General features: G+C 37.8%; 3 protein-coding genes across 3 annotated transcripts; 2 read left to right on the top strand and 1 right to left on the bottom strand.

Moving 5' to 3' along the window:
* Positions 1 to 4,154: 4,154 nt before the first annotated feature.
* Positions 4,155 to 5,834, top strand: PCOAH_00037890 (Uncharacterized protein; the record flags this gene model as incomplete). The annotated part of the gene is made up of 4 exons (XM_020060580.1): positions 4,155 to 5,042; positions 5,288 to 5,343; positions 5,505 to 5,567; positions 5,768 to 5,834. 4 exons carry the CDS (start codon positions 4,155 to 4,157, stop codon positions 5,832 to 5,834), a joined length of 1,074 nt encoding a protein of 357 aa, XP_019917015.1.
* Positions 5,835 to 7,692: 1,858 nt separating this feature from the next.
* PCOAH_00037880 (V-type H+-transporting ATPase 54 kDa subunit) lies at positions 7,693 to 9,614 on the top strand (the record flags this gene model as incomplete). The annotated part of the gene is made up of 3 exons (XM_020060579.1): positions 7,693 to 7,755; positions 8,071 to 8,969; positions 9,203 to 9,614. 3 exons carry the CDS (start codon positions 7,693 to 7,695, stop codon positions 9,612 to 9,614), a joined length of 1,374 nt encoding a protein of 457 aa, XP_019916646.1.
* Positions 9,615 to 10,570: 956 nt separating this feature from the next.
* PCOAH_00037870 (Uncharacterized protein) lies at positions 10,571 to 22,603 on the bottom strand (the record flags this gene model as incomplete). The annotated part of the gene is made up of 1 exon (XM_020060578.1): positions 10,571 to 22,603. One exon carries the CDS (start codon positions 22,601 to 22,603, stop codon positions 10,571 to 10,573), a length of 12,033 nt encoding a protein of 4,010 aa, XP_019917093.1.
* Positions 22,604 to 25,821: the final 3,218 nt, after the last annotated feature.

Genomic DNA, 25,821 nt, shown 5'->3' with positions numbered 1-25,821 from the left:
TATATTTTTTAACTTAAATATATATATATATATATATATACATACGTACTCATTCAGTAGATACGTATAATGTAGTATCATATTTTTGGGAGTTAAAGTGCGCGCATTTTTAAGAAAGGGGGAAGAGTAAAAATTTGATACCAATTCATTAGTTACAATTCTTATAAAGCAAGCATAATCCTCAAACGTGTGTTCTGTACGAATATATGTGAAGGGAATATTCTGAAATGACTTTATTATATATGAAAAATATGTACACACATGAACAATGGCGTGCACACTACAGGTTAGTTATTCCCTTGCATAGGGTATGGATAAATATTATGAATACAATATTGTATATGTACACACACATATCAAAATAATAATAATAATAGGAAAATAATAATAATAATAATATGTAAGGAATGCATGGTTATATACATCTATACGTACTATACTTCCTTGGTTAATTTTAAATTCTATATTTTGTAGGGCACAGATACAAGTAAATTACCCTCAAAAAAAATATACGAAGCTTTAGACCAAGGAAGGGAAGGAAGGAGTTGTACATTCCAAGGAACAAATAAGAATCGCAGTGACCTGGAAAGACAACTGAACGGATCATTACAATCGTACAATGGGAGAAATTGGAATTTGATCAGTACGATTGCAAAGAACTACTGTGTAGCATGTAACGGGAGAGGGAGCGAAGGGTTCGGTTCTTTGTCCAATAGTGATCGTTATAGTTTTTTCTTTTATTGGTTAGGTGATAAAGTGAAGGATAAATTTCAGGAAAAAAGCCATTTTTCAATGGTTATGCCGGCAATTTACAAACAACTGCAGCAATTCGACCCTACATGTGAATGCAAGAATTTATACGAAGGTATTTTAAAGGATCGTTTTGACGAGGCTAAAGTACTATATGATTGGTACTATGACTACAATAAGCTGAAGAGTAACCAGGACTGTCATAAATATTGCAATAACAGGAGGTGCGAGCAGTCCTACAGCAAAGCTGAATCAACATATAACAAAGTAAGTACAGATTGCAGTCAAACTGACGGAGATCAATATTGTCCCAAATTTAAAGAAGAACCTACGAAGGAAGAATATAAGAAACCGCAGAAATTAAACTGCTCCACACCTCCCCGTCAATCAACATGGTCAGCATCATCATCACTACAGGTAGTACAAATTATTTTTCCATTCACAGTAAATAAATATTATGAATATGTATGAATATTATGCACACAATACTATGATTATATATGAATATCATGAATACTATAAATATTATTCGTACAATATTATAAATACAAATGCAGTACTCCATATGGGCTATATAATAATAATATAGAAAGGAATGTACATATATATATGGAAAGCTCCCATTCATACACAATCTATTTTAACCTAATGACATTTTTAGGATGGAAGTTCAAATAAGTTACCCTCAGAACAAGTGTACGCTGCATTTGAGAATTCTAGTGCGTGTTCCTTAGCGACCAGTAGTCAAGGGTGTAGTGCAAAATTAATAGAGGAAGTTAAGAGTGCATTAACTAAACTCAATATTAATGATGATAAATTACCCATCGCAATAGTACGGGCTTATTGTTACGCATGCACAGAGAAGAAGGATGGGGGCATCCCATCCTACTATGATCCTTGTCATTTCTTATGGTATTGGATAGGTGATAAAATAAAGGATAAAATAAATAAGGGAAATTCTCATGGAGGACCCTCTCTCTCAATGATTATGAAGGAAATTTATGGAAAATTGCAGAATTCCATATTCGGATGTTCGTGCACCAATTTGTACGATGGTATGAAGGAGGAACGTTTCGGACCAGCTAAAATACTATTTGATTGGTACTATGACTACAGTACTATAGAAAAGAGTGGGAAATGTAATGAATATTGCGACAATGAAAAATGTAATGCCCCCTTCAAGAAAGCTAAATCAACACATTCAGAGTTAAGTAAAACTTGTTACCCCATTGGCGGGGAATCATATTGTACCAAATTTAACAACGAAAAAGGGAGTCAGGAAGGGGAATTTAGGGAACCACGGGAACTGAAGTGCATTTCCGTGTCTGTGCCACAACATGTAACACTTTCAACAAGTACAAGGAGTGATATTGAATCGGGGAGGGAAACTGTCCAAAGTAAACCTTCAGAAACTGAAACACATGGAACAGAAGGTCCAGCAGGTTCAAAGGGTGAAACAGGTGAACGGGGTGCAACAGGTCCAGGAGGTTCAAGAGGTGAAAGGGGTGCACCAGGAAACTCAGAACAACTGTCAATTGAAATGGGAGGATCATCCTCCAGTGGTGGAAGCAGGGCACCCGCTCCGGCACCTGCTGCACTGCCGAGCACACTGACAGCACCTGTCTCTTCCGGAATGGACAATACCACCACTACTATTGGTATTGCTGGTGGTGGTGCCGCTGCAGCAGCACTTCCGGCAGTTGCCCTCTTTTTATATAAAGTAAGTGCAACAGTTATAATTGAATATATAAATAATAATGCTCCCTATTATGAATTGTTATTTAAAATAAAAATACAGTACAGGCTGCGTGCATATATATATATATTTATATATATATATATATATATATATAGATGTTTCTCCCCTCCTATCACCCACCTTCTCCTTTCATAGTATGATCTTCTACCTTCTGGAATAAAAAACTTCTTTGGAGGCAGCAGCAGCAGAAATAACACTAAAAGGAAAAAAAGGTCCACCATCAGACAAAGAATCGACACCTTAACAGAAGACGAAGACTCTTCTACCGAATATTCAACTGAACTTTGGACAGCAAATTCCACAGCAGGGGATGGTTCTACCACATTATATTCTGTCCCTTATATTAGATAAGTTCCATTCCTTCTTCTTTAAAAGAAAAGAAGAAGGGAAAGAAAGGAAAAAAAGAAAAAAGATGCAAAAAAAATAAAAATAAAAGTAAAAAGAAGAGAATGTGGAAGAAAGAAAAAGAATGAAGAGACAGGAAAAAAAAAAAAGCTAAAATGTATTAAGTAAAGCTCCCTACAAAATGAAGCATTGGATGGGTTCATCACAGTTGGAAGGAATAAATTTTTCTTTAATTTTTTCAACGTGTTGCATAATAACCTCGTTGGGTGCCCTTTTTTCGTATTTTTCTTTTTTTTTTTTTTTTTTTGGCGAGAACGTAATGCTCGCATACCATCCATCAGTGACGTTCCGCTAAAAAGGAGGTAGTTTTAAAAAAAGAAAAATGCAAAATGCAAAAAATGCACAGCTAAAAAAAGAGGTATATAGTAAAAATTTTTTTTTTTTTTCCTTTTTTAATACGCCGAATTGAGAATGCATTGAATGCGATTATATATATCATGAAATTGTTTTTTATATTTCATTTTAAAATTATTGTATTTATAAATTATGCAACTACGGCACTGTCGTTGATTCTACGAAGATAAGGCACTTTCTCTCATGTTATGGTTTTTACCCTCTGCGTGGAAGAAGTTTTTTCTGTATTCTGTACCATATAACGAGAAAGAAAAAAAATATATAAAATACGCAAAAAAAATTAGGCAGAAGGAACGTGAAATATTCAAAGCAGAGTGAATGATTAAGGTAACTATATTTGCATGATTATCTTCTTTTTTTTTTTAAATCGACAAGTTCATACTTAAAAGTAGAGCCTTTTTAACATTATACGCAGAAATAACGGGTGTTTATGTGCTTATTGAACACGTACAGGGAGCCACACAACCACTACCGTATATAATATGTTACATAGCGAATAAAGCTCATACATATAATTGTGAGCCCAACCTCATGCGATTATATTACCATTAAAACAACTCCGCTTTTGTTTAGCTTTGCCTATTTTTTAAATCCATAAATAATTCAGTACCATAACCTACATTAAAAAAATGCCTTTAGGTTTTTTCCTAGTTTTTATAAATTAGTAACACTAAGAACATGTTAGCATTTTCGTGCGAAAGGATGAATTAATCCACGTTTGTTGTGCTGCATGTGGATGGGCACATACGCACATGTCCATGCGCATATGTGTACATACGCCGTTGTGCTTACGCGTGCCCCCCACATATAGTGTACGCTCACTCGCCAACAACACCTATACATATATGCACATGCATGGCAATGTTTTAAATGAACATATTAGAAAATGCTAGGTAAACGGAAACTTGGTGAAGCCCAAAAACAAAAAAAGAAAAAAAAATGGATCGAGGAATTAGATGACGATTCAGAAGAAATTGATTTAGATTGCCTAAACAATTTGGAAGAGGAGGAAAGGGCCGAGTTGGAAAAAGAGGACGAGGAGGTGAATGAAGAAGAGGAAAAAAATGACGCATCCAGCATGGCTGTAGGTGGTGATGAAGCTATCACCGAGAATGGAAATAATAAAAAGAAAAAAAGATACGAATGGATGAGTAGTGACGATGAAGATATATCAAGCGAGGATGATGAGGAAGAGGAGGAGGTGGAATTAGTTGAAAAGAGAAAAGAAAAGAAGGAACAAGAACAGGGCGAAGAGAAAACAAATAGCAGTGATGGTACCCACTTGAAACCTGACAACGGTTCCGAGCACGGTACACATCCTACTAATAGCAGTGCGATGAAAGGAGGGGAAGGAAACGGAAATGTAGAGTACCATCCAAATGGTGTGAAATGTGATATGAATAGTGGTCATTGGAAGGACGAAAATATACGTAAGATGAACATTGATGAAAGGAGCAACCATAGTGACGATGGTTCCATCGAAATTATTGAAAATATAAATAAATATTCCATTAACCCGTTAGACGTCAAACTGGAAGAAATCGAACACCTAGTAACGTACGTATACTTTAACAACATTCATTTTAATTGTGTTACCGAACATTTGGTGGAGTTTTTAGAAAAATTCACAAAAAACAAAATCGTGCAAATTAATACAGACAAGTCAACAAATCATACGATTATATACAAGTATGATGGAAAAAATAATGACACAGTTTTGGTTAATAAATTTTCGCATTATGGGAAGTTATTTGTTCATGTCAAAAATTATCAAGTAATTATTACGAAAATAGTTGTAGTTCTTATGAACAAGTTTCGCAATCGTTCTGTTCCGTCGAAATGAACGAAATACAAATTTGAACTTAAATTTGAAGTTATGCATATGTTGTGTATATATGTATATGCGCGTGCTGCTGTATTCACGCGCGCTTATACATTTTTCCGCACCTCTTATGAGAAAAATAAAATCCTCCTTTTTTCTTTTTTTTTTGTATTTTTTTCTGTGTCTTAATTAAAAAGGATGTCCTGAGGCTGCTTAAACTGAATGAAACCCAATTCATGGGGAGAATCATAAAGTAGTTTACCCATTTATGCATTCCTGTTTTGTTTCAATTTTTAAGCAGAATCTTTCATGTTGTTTTTGTTAATTTGTCAATCATTGGATTTTTACTGTTATATTTTTTACTGCAAGTACTAATATAAATAATTTTTTCTTTTTTTCTTTTTTTCGCCCAAGATCCACACAAGCGTATAAAAAGAAAAACAGTTTCTATATTTTGCAAGCACCATCACACTACAAGTAAGGAAAGGCGACTGCTTTTCTGCACAACCGTTTTTTTTTCTTTCCGCACATGTTTGTTGCATCATTTGTTAATTTATATATGCTTATGTGTGTGGATTTATTTCCATATGCCTGCTTTTTTTTCCAAATTGTGTGCGCCGCACCCTTGTTCACGCATGCTCATACATATTGTCCCCAATTTTATTCCCCCACCACAGGTATTTCATCCAAGTTGTAGCCAGCGAAAAAAACAAGAACAGTACGAACTATGTGTGGATGAGATAGCAGAACAGTGTATACACATGTGTGTTAAATTTATACACGCATGCATGTACGTGCTATGGAGCGCGTCACTTCTGTAACCAAACCAGGCAAAATACCCCCTTTCGCCCAAAGGACGCTGTTTTGGAGATTATGTAATTTGTATATCATATTATTCTGCACACAAATCAGTCATTGTGTGCTTATAATTGTATACGTCCCTCTTTTTTTTGTTACTTTTAAAGGAAAAAGGAAACGAGAAGGACATTAAATTAACCCGCATTTAAAATTTGCTCTTGGTTATACCTTTTCGTTTTTGTTTTTTTTTTTTTCGTATGCATTTCCTGTTCAAATTGTATATTATGTTATATGTACATTTTATTGTTTTAATTTTTTTTTTTTTTCTTTTTTAAAAAAGTAAAAAACAATTTTTTTAATTCAAAGGATATAAGATTGATAAAAAAGGTTTTTCTCACGAATGTAATTTTTCCATTCCGCTGTCAGTAAATTTTACTTTATTACTATGCTGTTATGCTTTTTTCCTTTTTTAACGGTCTCTACGTTTGCCTGTTGAAGTTCCGGAGGGTATGTGTACACCGGTTTGCCAAAAGGTCTTCCACGTAGTGACAGAAAAATGCGACAATTGAGCGTTTAAGCGGCTTTGCGTGGACACACATTTCCCCGCAATATGTATACAATGTATATTATATGCATGTGCATTCGGTCGTTTCGATTCCCAGTTGGGTTTTAGTTTGCTCTACTCGTCTTTTCATCTGACATTTTTTTTTTGTTCCCTCCTTTGACATTCTCACACGACTTTTGCTCACATAAAATGAATGGTATCGATTTATGTTCCCGGATGGCAATTACGGACATAAATAAATGTGCATACATTTCAGACAGAATTTGGATACGTTACAGCATTATGATGACGTATCTCCCACGTAGTGTGAGGTGGAAAATAGTCGAGCAGTGAAATGGTAAAATGGCTGAAAAGGATTTTACACTGGAGTGAATTTTTTTACGAGGGATTGTTCCCTTTCACTCGAAAGGCATTAATTAACCCGTTTTTAAAAAATGTTAAGAGGCTTTGGAGATTTTTATTAGTACTTTTTGTGTTCTTATCTAACACTACATACACGTGTAAGCATAAAAAAGTTCATTGCGTAGTGCGCGCAGGCTATCTTGTGGCGCGTGCCATTTAGTTGGTACACACCTATATTTGATTGTCCTTCCTGCGCTAATGTCATATTGCTTGCGAGGTCGACGAATGCTTGTATGTTTAGCGTAGGCATGCCAGCTCGTGCGCTTGTGCCGTTCTCATGCTTATCTGTTCACATACCTAAACTATTCACATGGCTAAACTGCTCACGCGCAGTACATTATTCAGGTATACATTTGTTCCCATACGCACGTATGCATGCGCAGGCATCACGTAACTTACGCATCCGCGCACATATGCATGACGATGCGTTCGCGGCGACCCTGTACGTACATTTTTTTATTTTATTTTTTCGAACGAAGTAGGTACTGAACGCTTCTTTTATTTTCCGAATGCGAAACTCCGTAATTAAGGGAGATAATCAGAAGAGGGGCGTTTGCATATACTTTAGTGCATAAATACGTACATACGCACGTGAGTACATGCGTGCATACGTATATTCCTACCAACGTTTATGCAAACAGAATATGAGTATTTGTGCAATTTTATGAAATTTAATTTTTCCCCTTGTTTTAAATTTCAAAAATAGTACCTGTGAAGTTTGATATTTTTACAAAGTTTAATTTGATTACCCTCCTTTTCGTCTTTAAGATTTTGTTTTTTTGCTTCTTCCTTTTTTTTTTTCTTTTTTTTTAGTGATATATTTTAAATGTAAAAACCATGGCAGGTGATAGTGGAATTAGCGTCATTTCCAAAATTGTGGAATCCGAGCAGAAAAGCCAGGTAAGGAGCGGCGCCGACGGGAATGAGCATAGCGCTGTTGTTATAACGCCGTCCCCCCCGTGTACGCATGGAGAGGCATATCTGTTGTTTTACCCACATGTGAGCCTAAACTGATGTGTAGCAACGTGTACATGAGCTGACCTACAACGGCTATGCAACCCACACGAGGGTTTCTGATGCAGCGCGTATAAGAACATAACGATGGACATGGGGAGAAATCCCGGTCGCACAGTGTGCAGGGGAGAACATATGTGCCTAACTGTTCAATGAGCATGAGCCAACATAGTCATTGTTGCACCCCCGCTACCTCCGCAGATACTACACGATTCCATCCTAAATAAGATGCCCTGTTATGACAAATATGAAGAGATAAACATTTTGTCTTCGGAGGATGTAGAGTTGTTAAAAAAATTTCACGCATTTAACAAAAAAGAAAAGTTCGATTATTTTAAGGAGAATAACACAGTTGTGACAGTATTGTTCAATTGTTTGCAAACAGATTTTAATGTTCATTTAATTCAGTACGTATTAACCATATTTTATGAAATTATAAGAAATGATGGAAGTTCTTATAGCTACATTTTAAGCATATTAAATGACAAAAGTGTATACTCCTATTTGATGAAATTGTGTACGCATAATGACACGTACATAGCAGACAAGAGTTCTTTCCTTTTGTCGGGTAGCTTTTGCTACAACAGTAATAATAATTACTTCTCAGAGACGGAAATTAAAGACTTTATTTTAAAAATTGATTTTTTTAACGTATCAGAGGAAGGGAAAATGGACATATATATAAACATACTAAAAATAGATAATTACAGAAAGGATATATACGAGTTGGAGCAGTTTCTGACAATAATTAATAAAAATTTAGACTTAAGTAATAATAATGCCAATAAGCAATACAAATCTGTTTTCTGCGTTTGGCTACTTACATTTAAAGATAACTTTATTAAAAAATTATATAAAAACAACATAATTTCTGTTGTAATTAATTTATTTAAAAAATGCCGAGTGGAAAAGATTTTGCGAGTTTCACTCAACATTATAAAAAATATTATGCACATGGATGATTGCTTTGAAATTATTGTCGACAATAATATAATTCAAACCTTGACTGTGCTACAGTATGATAAGTGGAGGGATAACGATATTTATGACACTATAGTTCAGCTTCTGCACAAGCTGGACCAGCGGGTTAAAAATTACAGGTGGGTTATTCCCTCAGTTTTTGCTGCACATGTGTGTACAATACGCATCAACATAGGCGCGTGAATATATGTGGGCAAACGGTTACACCTGTGGACCGCTTTAGGCAAATTTTTTACCCAGTTGAGTGGCCTCCGTCAAATGAAAAGCGGGCTACCGTGTGGACACAAAAATAGCAAAGCCCCTGTTGTAAATATAAACCCCCCTTTTATGCTTCTCCTCCCCCTTTTCGCAGCAACTTCGAACGATACTGCCACGAACTTTCAAAGGGAAAGCTAAAATGGTCCGTTTTGCACACCGAAAAATTTTGGCTCGAAAATGTCATGCAGTTCGAAAGAGATGAATTTAAAGCTATACAACAATTAGCAGACATAATAAAAAGCTATGCACATAATATAGCACAGAAGAGTGACTCCATGGAACTGAAGGAGGAAGTAGACGGAGTGACTGTGGCAGTGGCTTGTTTTGACATTGGCGAATTCGCCAGGCTCTACCCGAATGGGAAGAAAATTTGTCAAAAATTTAGAATAAAGGAAAACGTCATGATTTTAATTGCAACGAAGGACAGAGATATTGTGAGGGAAGCTCTCCTTTGTGCACAGAAAATTATGTTGAACAACTGGCAAAGCATATCGAATGCGAAGTGAAGGAGGGGTCAAATTGGTGCCCTCAATGGAATGTACAAGTGTGTACGAAGGAGCGCGAACATGCGCAGGAGCGTAGACCTGTGCATACGCGCGGATGCTCGCGTACACACGTGTATTTCTGTAGAATGCAGAAATAGCAAATTCCTCTGCCCCAAGGGTGGATAGCTAGCTATCCAACCAGCCTTAAGGATTTACCCCTTTTTTTTTTTCAATCCACTTTTCCCCCCCTTTTTTATGTAATTTTTTAAAAGTAGCATATTATATGCTGATTTTTTTCCCCCGCAATGTAAAATGCGAATTGGCGCATCAGAAAATGAATTAAATGAAGGACGCGGAGTTAGGGGTGCACGTGAAATGTTCCCACATCGTTTGTTTCATTCTTTCGTGCCTTCCTTCGCAAATCCTGCATTTTATTTTTTTATTTTCCCCATTTTTCCCTTAACCCACATTTGCTTCAGCCCATTTTGAATTCTCTACCTCGGTAACCATTGTTACCATTGTTAGCATTGTTGCCATTTTTTTCAAAAGGGTCATTTTAAAATTGAAAAAATTAACGAAGTTGCCGCTCACCTACGCACGAACGTGTATTCTTAAGGGAAGCCGAAACGACGTTTCTTTTTTTATGTGATGTGTTAATGTCCAACTGGAGTATGACAAAGACAAAAAAAAATATATATATAATAAAAAGGAGACACGTGCTTATGTAGCAGTTATGATGTGCACTAAAAAAAGAAAATTATAATATATGCCTTTTGAGCAATTTTTTTGTATTTGCCAATGTGCAGATGAGTGATCTGATTCAGAACAAACTGATCTCCGCGATGGGGCTGATTATGACAAAGACGTGGTTATAACATTGAGGGGACAAAATAAAGCAAAAAAAGAAAAAGGGAAGAAGTGGCTCAGCTGCATAGCGGACATAAAGATATTATGCCGTGTGGCCACCTCCCTGGGGGTCACTTCTTCAAGAAATAATTCAAATCGAATCGAAAGGGGCGATACAAGTAATGAACAAAGCTGGTGGATTTATCCAAAACCTCGTCCATAATGGCTGATAGTATGTCTGCAAGAGGAACGGTAATATAATAGTCGATCTCCTGATTTATGTACAGTTTGTCAGTTTTTAAGACGTCATATTTGATTTTTCCCTTAGTGAAGCATTTATCGTAAGCTGATTTTTTGCGTTTAATTTGTTCTTTGTGGAATGAGTGTACTTTCAGTTTATCATATTCACTGTAGTATTTCCCCATGGTGCTAATTTTGTCTTTCTTAAAATAGGACAGAACATATCTATTTTTATTTTTATAAGATTTTTTATTTTTGTATATGTAGATTCCGAAGCCATCTTTTTTGGAATCCTTTATGTCCCCTTTATAAATGCCATTCCTCAAATTACATGAGCCGAAATGGGAGAAATTATTTTCATCCCAATAGCCAACATAAATGACATGGTTAGAATCGAGAGAGAAATTTAAGGGGATATCTGAATTGATATCAATACCATCGTATGACTCCAATTTTCTTGCTAAAATTTTGGCATTTGATAAACTTAAATTGAATTCATTTTCGTCATCAAAGTGTAGTTTTTCTTCGTAATATAATTTCCCAAACCCTTTTTTCATCCCTTGATGGAGGTTCCCACAATATATAGTGTTATCCTTATGTCGTAGGATGTAGCAGAATTTATCGATCACGTCATTTTTGTAATATCCATGATATAGAATTTTGTTGTTGCTGTCTATGAGGATGCCTATCCCATTTCGCTGATAATTTTCTGAAAAATGGCCATAAAAAATGTAGCCATTTCGGAAAAATATTTTTATTTTCCGGCTATTTGTGCTTACATTTGATATGTACATTTTGCATATCTTTTCATCCCTTATGAATATGTTAATGTTACTATGGAGCTTATCTTTTGTAAAGTTTGCCTGAACTATATATTTTTTGTTTCCCAAATGGAGACTGCCATTTCCTTCTCTGTGTCCATTTTTCCAAAATCCCAAGTAGGTATTTCTTCCATCCTTTTTATTCTTGAATATACCATATCCGTGCGGCAGAAAATTTTTCATTTCTCCTTCGTAGAAGAAATCGTCGTTGTTAAAAATGGCCTGGGGGAATTGCTCGTTGGTGTTTGGCTGCCCCCTGCTATTGATCGGCCCGATGTACTCACTCTTGTCTGCGTAAATAATTTTGGCTAAGCCAACCGTTTTGCTCAGTAACGGATAGTATAGCTTCTGCTCGTTTTTTTTTTTCATGTACTCGAAGAATTCCTCGTGCAGGACGTTCGTTCTGTCTCGCTTGTACAGAATGTACTCCTGCGGGGGGTGCTTTGCAACTGTCTGCTTGGGGGAATCCTCCCCTGGGGTTCCTTCACTGGCTGCCTGCTCATCCAAATCGAGATTGTTCTTGCCATTGCGAAGCTCGAAGGAAGGATATCCAATTAAATTCTTAAAATTGTTTTCATTGGACTCGAAGATTTCCTTCTTGCCTTTGATATTTTCAATGTTGCATGAGCAGTAGAAGGAGTAGATGTTCCATTTCTTCAAATAGGGGAAGTAAATATCTGTAATTTCTTTTGGCCAGAAATCTACATTATTATTAGGGGTGTAATTTTGCATAGCAGTTTTTTCTATCTGTTTGATGAGTTCCTTTTCAAATTGTGGGTTTTGTTCTATCTCCCCTTTAGCAGTTTTATGCCATTTATATTTTCCGAAATTTACTTTAATGAGTAGGGGACACAGTTTGTTAATTTTATCGGACTGTATCCTTTTCACATATTCCTTATCGATCAGGGAGATGATTCCCTTGTCTACAATTTCGTCATTTGAGAATTGTCCTTCATACAAGTACCAAATGTTAAAATACTTGAATAGTAATTTCCCCTTTCCGTGTTTTTGTGCGTTGAGCCATTCCCCATCATAAATTAAGCTGTTAAATTTGTCATATAATTTGCCATGGCCATTGTAAAATTTATTTTTCATATCTCCTACGTATTTACAAAATAGCTGTTGATTTTTGTCGTAAAATATTAATTCTTTGTGTGTAGTTTTTGCTGAATCTTCCATAAATTTTTTCCTTATAAATGTTGTGCTTCTCATTTTTTCTATGCCTTTCAGCAGGTAAGAAATGTTCCTTTGCTCTTCTTCCCTTCCGTCATATTCCTTTTCCGTTTCTTCCCTTACTTGGTCATACCTCCACGCCTCATTTATTGAGTTTCTCTTTTCGATTATGTCTAAACGTACGTCGTGGTAAGCGTTTTCGTGGTTCTCAGGCGAATTGCTTGCTTCCACTCCGATCGACTTTGTATAATTTGTTATCAGTTCAGATAATTTATTTTTGTAGAAGCTGAAAGTATATAGGTGTAGTTCGTGCCATTCCTCGTGCGTAAACTCTTTTTCGCTTATGTGTGTGCTACTCAAGGGGGTCTCTCCGTTTATCGTTCCATCTTGGGAGTGAACTCCTTCAGGTTGGGCAAATTCCTCCACTTTGATGCTATCACGTGGGATATTCGAGTAACCGCGTTGATCCTTTGTGGGATGGGTGAACATTTCGTCTGATGGGACTAAATTCGGATCCATTTCGGGTGGTCCCCCTCCCCCGGGGGGAAATATTTGCGCGACATCCAGACAAACCTCTGCAACCCTTTCTCGAATTAGAATCTTATTCCTTTCCGTTAGCTTCCCCCACGCATGGTCATTTATAGTTAGGGTGCTGCTTAGCTGCGGGACGGCAGCCGGGTTAATTTTTACTATCAACTTGATGTAATCCGCACTGTCATTGGGAAGTTTATTCTCTTCCCCCTCGTAACATGCAAAGAAGAGACAAAGGTTTTTACCCAAACTGTCCTTTAAGTTACTGAAGCAGTTCGAGAACAGACGCACACATTTTACAAAGCAGTTTTTTTCATCTGTTGGGAAGTTCCCCCTAATTTGACTGCTTTCATTTTTGTGTTCCAATCGTGTGTACTTTGACGTATCTTTTTTTTTCTTCTTGAAAAGTGATGAAATTGGCGAGTCTTCATTTTCGTCGGTACTAATGACTGAGTATACAACTTCACTTTGTTCCTTATCTGACGTGCCGCAATTTGAGTGTCCCTCTTCAGATGGATGTAATATTCGCACAAAGGATTCTCCGTTGTTACTTTTTGTAGATCTTCCCCTTCTCTTCCTTACCCCCGTTGCATACTTTGCTTCCTTTTCTCCCTCCCTGTATGACATTTCCCGTGTCTCCAGGGAGTAATTCCCCCGCTCGAGCTTCCAGCATAGCTTATTATCATAGTTATCATAAAGATATATAAGGAGATTGTCGTTCACAATTTCTAGATAGCATGGAAGTAATGTGTGCTCTTTTGGTTTTTCTTTTTCGAGACATATTTCTTTTTCCTTGGGGAGTGCATTTTTTTTTCCCCGCGGAACATTGCACCGTTTGCCTTTTTCGCGGCGTGTCTTTTTTCGCTCCCAATTTTGATTTTGTATTCCTCTCAATTCGTCTTCTCCCAATGAGCTTGTCCCCTCGGATGGGTTTTCTCCCTCTGGTGAACTCCCCCCATATGATGATTCTTCCCACTTTGACGAGTCTCCTCGCTTCTTGTGAACCCTTCCACCGTCCTCCCCTAACAAGCTGCCAATATCATCCTGATTGCAGAGAACAAAAATTGGTTTAGATGGTGAATATTTCATGTAGAAAAAGGTGGGGGAAAGTAAAATGGCCTTTTCTGGGTTAAGAAATGAAAGGGAAATAACAACATGCACAAAATTAAAATTCGAAAAATGAAGCTTAGCATTTGTATGCTTGGCAAACATGGAATGTTTTATGCTATTCAAGATGTGCTTGTTTAATATGCGCAAATTATAATGGCATATGTGAGTCTTCGTTAAAGAATGATTTAAAAAATTGGAAAAAAAATTCGTGAGACATGCATTCCATTCGTATATTTGTTGTTCTACATTTTTTTTCATTTTTATTATTTCTTTTTTGTGAATAAAAAATGGGAAATAAAAAAGGATTTTCTTTGTTCCTTGTTCCTCCTGCCTGTACTTTTTTGCAATTTCGCGTATGCTTTTTTTTATTTCGTAAAATTTTCTAGCAAAGGATTTTCTCCGTCTGATGTACCTTTCTAGTATTACTTCGTGGAGTGTCTTTTCGTGAGTCCTTTGATTTGGTGGGTCTTTCATCGTTTTACCATTTCCCGGCGTCCACCTATCGTTTGTTGGTTGGGAGCGGCTGCATTCTAGGTCGCTACTACTGTTGTGGGTGCTGCTTGCGGTGCTACTGCTCGTGGGACGGTCGTGTCTAGCCCGCGTCTTTCCCATTCTTCTCCTGGAGAAGCTAAACCTGTGGTAAAACATCCGATCGATGTTTCTCTGAACCTCGCAAACGCTATGGTCGACGCTCATCTTGTCCAACAATTGGAGATAGTTCAGCTTCCCCTTGTAGAAGGTAATAATGTAAATTATTTTATACGCTGCGAGTTCCTCCAAATAGTTGACAATTTTGCAAACTGTGTGTTTCTTATTTAATGAGCACTTCTCATATATACTGTAAATATTAAAGCTTATGTTGTTTCCGTAATGGTGTGAGTTTTCCCCTTCTTTCTTATCTACAATGTTGTACCTTTGAAACACGTCTAGTATGTAGGGAAAGCTTAGCAACTCGAGTAGAATATCCGCTAGCACCTTTATGTTGCCTTTATTATGCTTCAAATAATTGTACTTACTTTCGTAAATTTTAATGTGTGTAATATATGTCTTTATGAGATCTTCATAATTTGGGGCATATCTGTAAAGAATTTCTCCTTTCGTTTTTTTGCTTCGGATGAGGTGTTTTTTGCACATGTGTAGGAGGTCTTCCTTCCAGCTGTGGTTTCCGCTTTGGTGTGCGCGTCCATCCTGTATATGAATTGTTCTTTTGTCATTTTTAGGATTCCCCTTTTGGAGTGTCCCATTTGTGAGATTGTTTGAGGTACTTCTCACGCGACCTGTAGTGGTGCTACCTCCTGTGCCGCTGAAAAGGGGGGATTTTCTCCAAAAGGAAAGCCAGTTTTTATTTTTCCCGAAACATTTCCCAATAGATCCTCCCCAATATGTTTTTTTCTTCCCTTTTGTGGCTCCCCCCTCGGATGCGGTCAACAGTTCGTAAGGCACATCAGACACATCTCCATTTTGGTCATCCCCTTTGCATAAAATTGGAGATTCATTTAAGCACTCGATAAAGTAATTCTGCAAACATTTCGCAGCAGTAACATCGGTTCTTGTCTTAAGCTTGTATAACAACTGAATGGGGACAAAATCTGCCTCATTTATTTCCTCGAGGAAATGATCTATCGGTTGTTCCTGTTGCTGATGATACTTCCTACAGAAGAATTTTTTCATAAATGCAAAGTCCAGTGCATTTTTACATTTCCTTCTGACGTAACTCTGCGCGTAGAAAGTGTTACTCTTTTTATTCACTTTAACAAAAAAAAATTTTTTTTTTTTTTTATGGTCACTTATTTTGTACATATGGATTTGATCATCGAGGAGTGTTCTACTTCTGCAGGAGAAATTTTCCTCTTCGCCATCCGTTATGTCTGTGTTTGTCTGTTCATTTCTGCTTTGGACAGAATTCATTTTTTTGTTCTGCCTAAACGAGGTTAAAATGATCTCTCCATTTGGGGAACTTTGCACGTAAATTCCCTCGGTTAAGTAATCGGAAAGGCACTTTTGTCCACCTCCTCTCAGATAAACGTAATATGTTTCATTTTTGTAAAAACAGGGGTGACTCAAAATAACAATTCTTTCTTTTTTTATGAAGGTAATGCAATTCCTACTCAAATTTAGACAAAACGATTCTCCATATTCATTCTCCACTTTTATGTCCTCAAATGTGTCTACATAATTGATGTCGTGCGGCACAGTTAGCGTTCCTATGTCCTCGCATGTGACGCGAAATTGTCGGAACATTTCGTCCTCCTTAAATGTTCTTCCTTTTTTTCGGGAACGTATATGTGGATCTGTGCTAAGGTTTGCCATGCTGTTCCCCTTTCTGTGGCTATCTTCACCACTTGGTTGGGAATCACTAGAAGGATAGTCATCCCCTCCGTTTGACAATTCCTCCCACTTCGCGCAACCAATATGGGAATTCCCATTTTTGTCACATTTAGGAAATGTTTCCCTATCAAAGCGATCGCGTGGGTAGGAATTCGCGAACTGTGCAGAATTATCGAGGCTCAAATTTGGAGACTTTGCTTTTTTCGCATGTGCTGATTGGTTACATTTTAGGTGCTTTTCCTTAAACACGGGTTGTATTTTGTACGTCCTGTTTGGCTTAATGAAGAGGCTTCCGATGGTTAGTCCATCTTTGCCCAGCACTGTGTAGGAGTACTTGTCGGCTTTAATGCGTTCGCCTCTTTGGCGCGCACAGTTCGATTTAATAATGTGCGGGTAGTTTGTCTTATTGGTCGGAATGTCTGCATTCCCCCCATGGGCAGGTCCATCCTCGCTTGGCAATTTGCCATATGTTGGAATGTAATCCAAGGGTGGCTTCCTTTCCTGCGTAATTTTGCTAGTCCAGAGAAGGTCGCCCTTTCTGCTGCTGTGTAGGAGGATTTTCTTCCTCTTGGTATCTTTCCTTTTTATGTACAACGAGAGGGATTTTCTGGAATAACGATTTTCCTCATCTACGACATCGATGGAGCATATGTAATAGTTTTTATTTTTCTTCCCATCATTATGTACATAGATGGGCACATTGGATAGTCCCTCCTTTTGCAATTTAGTGAGATCCATTTTTCCGATGAGGTACAAATTTTTTCGCAACTCATATTTAAGGACGCTTTTACAATTATCGTCTAACGTTAACGTTTCATATTTATAATCGATGTCTTTTTCTTGATGATGAATTTCTATTTTGTCTGCTCTCAGATTTTTAAAAGTCACTCCATTGTAGTTAGGAAGAAATTTATCCCTAAAATATGAGCAAATATTTGCGTAGCTTGTCTTCCTTGTGGTACTCCCTCCGGTTGGTAAGTCACAGTCTTTATTCTTACAATGAATGGTTACTATCCATCGTATGAAGTAATCACACAATTGTTCTACAGCATGGAGGAAGTATATTCCATATATTTTAAGATAAGCAGAGTGCCATTTCGCCGCTACAAAATGTTTAGCATGTGTTATTATTTTGTGGAAGGCATTTTTTACTTTCCGTGGGTTTACACAAAGAGAAGTGGTTAACAGGGACAAGAGAAGGCCGAACAATTGTGAGTACTCCCCCTTTCGAGGGAACATATTAGAAAGGAGAAGAAAAAAAAGAATCACACTTAGCACTAATTCAGGGTATCTCGTTTCGTAAGTTAGCATATCTTCCTTCAGCCATTCATTGTATCTGCCCTGTTGGGTGGATTTGAAAGGTGACAAATTACGTTCAGCATTATCAACATCGTTCTGATCATCGTTTTCATCATCATTGTCGATTCTTAGGTGAAGCTTCCCACTAGACAATTTTCCACCGTGGGTGAAAGATTCTGTTGCTTTCCTTCTGTCATTACATGTCTCCCCCTTTTGGTATTCCCCCGGTGCTTCCCACGATTCCGCTCCGCCCCATCGTTTCAAAATTGAAAACAAATTGTATACAAATAGGGCGAAGAAAAAGAGAGATAGCGAAAAGAGGGCGAAACGGACATCTTTCCGAATTGAAAGATTCACAGCTGTTATGCAGATGGCCGTTATTAATCGTACGCAAAAAAAATGAGAAGCGTTTCCGTTGGAACAATTATTTGTAAGTGAGTAGATCTGCAGAGCGTCATCACAAACTTGCTCGTTATTTACAAAAAGTTGTATATCCCTTTTCTGAGAGAGTAGAATGTATACATGTTTAAGTTTCACAGCCTTTTTGACGAAGAAGGTTTTCTTAAAAAGGGACACTTTGTCGTAGAGGTAGCCAATGTGTGTGTCCTCCTGGTGGGTTAGTAAATGCAAATTGGGGTCCCTCTCACTGGTGCCGTTGCTGTGGCGGATTCTACGGCTTAGGGATGCCCGGCTGATCGTCACGCGGAGAAGCTTGTTCCTCCATGCGTCTTGCTGCACCGCTTCGGCATACGATATTTTATATTTGCACCGATTAGAGAGTGCGTTAAAATGGTGCAATCTTCTTATGCACTCGGTTAAGCACACGGTTGGGAAATTTTCCGTTAATTTTCCCTGGTTGCATTTTTTATCTTCCCCCTTATGATGAATCTTAATTTGTGTAGATGCTCCTATTTGATGGTTCACCCCATGTTCTTGATTTTGCACGCGAAGAAATTTACAAATGTATTTATTAATATGTATAATAAGGGGTTCATTTTCCCTCAGTGCTGAAAACTGCGCTTGGTATTTTTCGCTAGCTGGGTAGGAACTGTCGCTGTCAAATGGGGGATCTCCCAATTGATGTTCGCTAATGTGTCGGTCGAGTATGCAAAACGCGTTCGTAAAAACTTTAGCTAGGTTCCTTTCCCGAAGTGGGTTATTTATGGTATTCCTCGCGAGGGAGCTATCACCACAATCACCATCGTTATTATCATCATAGGCATCACCTTTTTGATCGTCACTCGGGGTGATGATACCGCTTGGCGAATTGCCTTTCTTGGGAAAATGCCTTTTACTAGAAATGTGTTTTCTAGACCCTTTTTTGGGGGTATCACTTCCTGTGGGTACTGACAATTCTATGTCTTGTAGCAAAGGTTGGTGATGCGACAAACCGATTCGTTTATACTTTCCTCTCTGTTTGTCTACGTAATTGCGAATAATTCGCTTCAAGGAGGCATTTTTCTTGAGGAATCTTTTGGCTTCGCTTACCCCACAGGCTGATAGAGAATAGAAAAATGGGTGTATTTCTTCTTTGTGCGTTTGCGTTGTTCCCTTCACGTGCTGGTTTGTGAGAGCATAACTTGGGTGGGACGTTCCCCGTGCTGCACTGTTAAGCAGTGTAAGGCGTGATGGTAGATAAATCCCAGTGGGGCCATTAAAAAGAAATCGAAAGGGGAGTGGCTTTGTTACAATACCACGAATTCTGCTAATAGACAGTGGAATGAACGTTTGAAAATAACAACAATAGGTGCTGCTCCCTTTAACGGATAGGACAACACGCAAAGAAAAGAGGACATAAGACAAGACATAACAAAAGAGCAACACTACGCTCACAAATTTAAGCACACAAATGTCAATGTGGAGAAAATAAACCTTGACTTGATAACCACTGTCATGAAGTACTATATTAGATGTGATAAAAATGACAGGAAATAAAAATAGGTCATATACGAGGGGGACAAAATTAGGGAGGCAGAAAAATGGCATAGAAGTCATTTCTACTATGCTCTTCCTTTGTATATATTTTCCATATACAAAATGGAGGAATGTGAATAAAAGAAGAAGGATGATGATATTCAAAAGGGTGCTAACTAAGGTATGCAAAAGCATAATTTCATCTTCCCATTTTTGATTGCGCTGGTTAGTCATTGATTCCTTCTTAAGGTATTTTTTTTTCATTGCATCTGCATCTTTTTTGCTTTTACTGTGGGGAGAAGGTTCCTTCGAGGGTGTCTCATTAATTAGGGTTTCTTTTTCCATGTCGTAATGGTTATCCTTTTGGAGATGGTCACCTTTGATGCTGCTATCAGTCATCTTGTTTGCGTTCCCGCGGAGGTTCCCCCTGTTAGTATGTCTTTCGTGAGAGAAATTTCCCCCATAGTAATGTCCTTTTTGAGGCTGCACAAAATTATTTTCCCTTGTGTTGTGAACACCCTCCAAGTTATGATCTCCATTTGTGCTATGCGGCCCTGTAGCTGAGTTCCACCTGAGCAGTTGCGCATTTGCATACTGATTAGCCACATTTTTTCTGTACACCTTAACATCAAAGACGTGCGAAATGAAAGAAAGTGGATGCAATTTTTTTAGGAAGTAATTATACAGGGGGGGAAAGGCGTCATACTTTATATTCAAAAGTGTCAATACTTGTACAAATTGAATGGATGTTAAAACGGTTGCTGTGTGTAGACAGAAACAAAAAATAATATAAGCATAAGAAAAGTAAGAAAGAAATTGTAAGGCAATTTTATAAAATACATTTTTCCTTATAATAATCAAATCGTTGTTGTAAAGAAGATTATTATTTTGGTCGACTATTTTTATGTTAATTTTTTTCTCCTTCTTCCCTATTTCGTTTATTGGGTACTTAATATTGTCGGAAATATTTTCATTGTTTATGAATAATTGGAGGTTTTCCCTTTTGTCAGTGTAGTGACTCCAGTTTGCATTCTTCTGGGTTAGTAGCAGGTTTGTGCTTAAGTAACTCAAATGTTTATTTTTTTTTTTTTTAAATACAACTTGGATGTAGGATGGCTGTCCATCGTTTTCCAGGTGGCAAATATTATTTGGGGCACAATTTGCATTTTTTAGGAAGGCAATAAATGCGAAACTGTTCGCTATAATATTGGTTGGAATTCTGTGTATGTAAAAAAAGTAGTATAGCACCTTCGTTTTATCGCGCATCCTTTTAGCTTCAACATTGGCATGCTTCTCCGGTTCGCTTGTATACTTGAGTATGAAGACCCTTTTCGTGGGGAATATAACTTTGTTTATTTCTTGATGGTTGCGAAATTTTATTTGCCTCTTTGATGAGAAGATATTTTGCCAGGAAGAGCTTTCCAGGTGTATCCCTTCGCCAAACAGGTCTGTTTTGCACTGCCTTCGACAGTTGGATGCGTCCTCGTCGTGCACATTTCCGAAGATCAAATAATCTTGTCTCTTTTTCACGTCCGAGCAGTTTTCATCCTGCTGAACGGCACTGCTTTTCTGCAGGAGTTGCCACTGCTCTATGCAGTCATCATAGAACAGTTCGTCCATGTGCTCATTCAACGTTACCAGGTTGTACTGAGTTATCACTCTTTTGTCATTTAGGGAGATATTACCGTCGGGGTGACACACATTTGGGGAGTTAATGCGAAGCCAAAAGTTGTTATCAGGGGTGAACACATCATACTTGAATTCATCCATGCGAAATGGAGGCATAATAAACGTGGGATCTGCAACGCTTACATCGAAGGGGGAACTGAAGTGGCTTCTTCCATCGTTGCTAGATTCGTTAACTTTGTTAACTTCATTACCTCCTATGCATGTAATGCCCAGTCTGTACACGAAGAAGTTCGCCTTGTTGGTGTCGCTAGTGGCCGCAAATAGTTGGGAGTTATCCGCACATCTAAATTTATAGAAGTAGGTTTCGTATTGGTAGTTTTCCTCTTTTAAGAGATTGCGCAAATTTCTATCAAGGTAGACAAAGTTGGACGTGTGAGATGAAGCGTACAGATACAATGGATGACCGTCATTCGTCACGTTAACGCTAATTTCGTAAAAGTGGGTTACTTTTTTGATATCGAGGAGGAAGTGCTGAAGGAGGTATTCATTTATATTCCCCACTTTTACATTGTCTGGGTGGAGGATGTTTAATTTGGCTCCTTCCTTTTCTTCCGTAGTAAAATTACTTAGGAGCAACTCTCTCAGGCCCCTTACATCGAAATGGAAAGAAATGATGACATAAATGAAGGTGCATTGGGGAGGGTCCTCCATTTGGCAAACCTTGTAAATTACTTTTCTGTTATTTCCATACTGGAGGATTATGTTATCGCTGGTTATTTTTTTTCCGCGCCGATTGAAGAAGGCAACTTGATTTTTTCTCCCCGCACTGCGCTGCTGGTTTGGTTCTCCCCTCTGATGTGCACCCCTCTTTTGTGACTCACCCACCAAATTTAGTCGTACACTTTTGGCATTCCCCCTACATTGAACAAAGTACACGTGCCTGAAATGCGTCTTCATCGTGTCATATTTAAGGGAGCACTCCTCCCTATTTTCGATGTCTATCCTGAAGGAATCCCTGTCGAACAGGCTTTGTAATTCCTTTGGATCATTTTGAGAGGACAAATTAGTGCATCCGACTATTCCCGTAATGAGTAATGTGCTAAGCAGCTTTCTTATCATTTTTTTGACGTTGTTTTGTCAATATGGAAGATACAAGGGGTAAAGCTAAGGCATATTAACTTCATATTTTCGAGGGAATTTTAAACTATGCTTAATAGGAGATATGTGTAAAGAAACGGGAGAAGGGGGTTATTCTGCTGCCAAGATGGAGAATTTATACATACACATTTTGGTGAAGCCTCACCCCACAATAAAGATTCCTGTTTTTGCTAATTCGGATGTGTCTACTTATTTCTATATCTTTGGATTAAACGTGGGACACATTTGGTTAGGTGGAGCGGGGACATCTCACAGGAGAGCTTTCTCCACATCTGTGCGTGTCTGCAACTGACAGTTTAAGCTTACACATTTGGGCATGTTCTCACCGGGGGGTACATAACCCTGACGGATTTGGTACTCTGTATACTCATATAAGTATACCCATAAAATTGCGTATATACATGTGTATCTACTTTAGTGGAGTACAAAAACGGGACGTGTCTCATTTATTTTGAGAGTATGCCCCTTCCTGTCCACATAGTCGGGTTACAATTGAATGGTCACCAATTTGTGCACTACTTAAAGGATGAATAGCTACGCGAAAGGCACGCTAGCGAACAAAGGCTTGATAACAAAAAGTGTCAGGAATGAAAGAAAAACAAAACAAAATGGAGAATGAAAAAATAAAATAAATAACCCAATGTCAGCAAATTGTTCGGGTAAAAAGAAAGAGGACAAGCATTTCTTTCCTGAATTGTGAATTTCTTATTCATTCAAACATCTTTGCTTCGCTTCCCGAAATGTAGAAAACTCCCGACATTAATTTACAGAGATCGAAGTGCTAAACGTGCTGTCGTGTCCTGGGCCGAGTATACATAATTTACAAAATATGCAAAAAAAAAAAAAATTGCTAAGGTTATGTGGAGTGCACACAAATAACTTTTTGTAACGAGGACTATCTACATTTTGTACAATTTAATGGGACGTTTTAAAAAATATCCACAAAAAAAAAAAAAAAAAAAAAAAAAAAAAAATTGGAACTAGCCACCTGTAAAACGTCCACTTATCAAGCGTTATGCAGGAAAAAAAAAAAAAAGTGGAAAAACCGAATGGCCATTTTAACCCCCCTAAGCATACCCACTGCTAGTTAACACAAAGGCAATGTGTAACTCCAGCTATCACACTGTCCCCCAGGGAGCTTCATAAAATGTCGTTACTCCTATTTATTAAACGCCTTTCCAGTATGGTACAAAAGCGGTAAAAGGGGAAAATAAAAAATATGGAAATGTGCTGAATTCCCTGTGCCGCAAATGGTTAAAAAATAGCTGATCGTTGAAAATATGATAAACGGACGTTGTACCATTTTGAGAACATGCCTTTGTGGGTGTGCAGTTTGGGAGGATGCGTATTTCAGATTGTTATACGTGAGTGCACATTTGTCGATTCCGCTGAAAGTTTCCACGTCATGCGGCGACGGCGCGCGCTGCGCATGTGTACATGCGTGGAAGAAAGGGTAAGTGCATAAATAGGGGGAAAATATGAACCTATATACGAGTGAACTGTTTATCTCTTGGGCACCCCCTAAAATAGCACCTTTTTTTTTTCTTTTTTGTCACGTAGGAGCCACATTTTAAGGTGCTGAAATTTTCAAAAGAAAAAATTCTCCCGTTCGCTGTCTATGTACATATATTTTTTTCTCTCTCGAACTATATGCAGCTGTGGGGTACGATTTGCAACCAATCTGCGCGGGAAAAATTGTGGGGGGAAATAGCGCCCATTTTGTCCGTTGGGTGGTAGACAGTTAATTCACTTTTACTAGTTAGTGCAACATGTTGACCCCATTACACATTTGACATTTCCCATTCGGCATTTCTCATTCAGCATTTATCCCATTTGCGTATATAAGTGGGCATTCCTCTCAGTCCACGTACTCTTTCCTTTCTCAGTCACACCTAGGTATAGACAAAATCACATTTTAGGTAAAATAGAAAAATTCGTGGGGCAGGCGTATGTACGCTACATTGTCATTGTAATGACTGAAGGAGAAAAAAAAATGGGGAACCCCCAAAGTGTGAAATAAATACATCCCACACATGGCACTTTGAAGAAGAATAATTCAGTTTTGTGTTATTAAAAATGTTCCACCCTATTATGTACCGTACGTGTTAAACATGTACTTGGGGGGTAATTTCTTTCATGCGCGGAATGTACATATATGCATATATGTATGCTAGTATGCACAATTGAGTATGTGCGCATAGCGAATTAAAAAAAGATAATAAATTGAAATTAAGGAAAATGAAATGAAATAAAGTAAAATGAAATAAAGTTAAATAAAATAAAGTAAAATAAAAACGCTAATAGGTGAAACGTTCAATTAGTGTTTACGTGATTAAAAAAAAAAAAAAAAAAAAAAAAAAAAAAAAAAAAAATAGCAACATTCCTTTTTAAATGAAATTTATGTCCATGAAAAATTGTACTTCAAATTTTTTGAATGCATTTTATTTTGTAGTATTCTTTTAAATGAGTTAACATTTGTGACCTTTTGCGTTTGGCCACAGAAATATAGCATAAGTTAACACATACGGATGTATGTAAAATGGTGTACACGTACGTGTACGTATGCATGTATGTGCTTATGTAATTGTTTGTAATCCTTTCATCGATGAACATTTGATTTTTTTTTTTTTTCTCTCTCACCCGTCGACGAATTTGAGAAACAGTAAAACATAGCAAAAAAAAAAAGAAGAAAAAAAGTGAACCAAAAATAAGAAGTAAGAATTAGAAACGAATAAAAGGGAAGGAGGCAAAAAGGAAAAGGGGAAGAAAAATCACAGGGAGAAATGAACGGGGGGTCCATAACGGAAGCACATTTGCAATAGCATAAACGTTACCGCCACACAGCGAAAGAACCCCCCATCGGAGGAGTTCCCCACATACACACACACACCACCTTTCCGCCTTTATACAATAAGGAGGCACACAAACGTGCAGGAGGGGAAACAATCGATGAAATTATGAGGTTAGAGAGGATAAATTGCTTACATGTATGCGCCCAACGTTTCGCATCAGTTTGTATGTGTAGAGTAGCCATTTGTTCGAACGATTTGCACCATCGCATGTTTTGGGGCATTCCCCAAGGCGTTTGCTCACTGGTCGTGTGACAACCCGCCAAACGAGGTTACTGTACGTTTTACACACCATCCCGCTGTTGCTGTTTCCCCTCCCCCGCAGTCAGA

This window comes from Plasmodium coatneyi, chromosome 12, assembly GCF_001680005.1.
Source record: "Plasmodium coatneyi strain Hackeri chromosome 12, complete sequence".
NCBI classification, from domain to species: Eukaryota; Apicomplexa; class Aconoidasida; order Haemosporida; family Plasmodiidae; genus Plasmodium; species Plasmodium coatneyi.
Note: the sequence above shows the minus strand (reverse complement) of the source record. Positions and strands in the feature narration are given on the sequence as shown.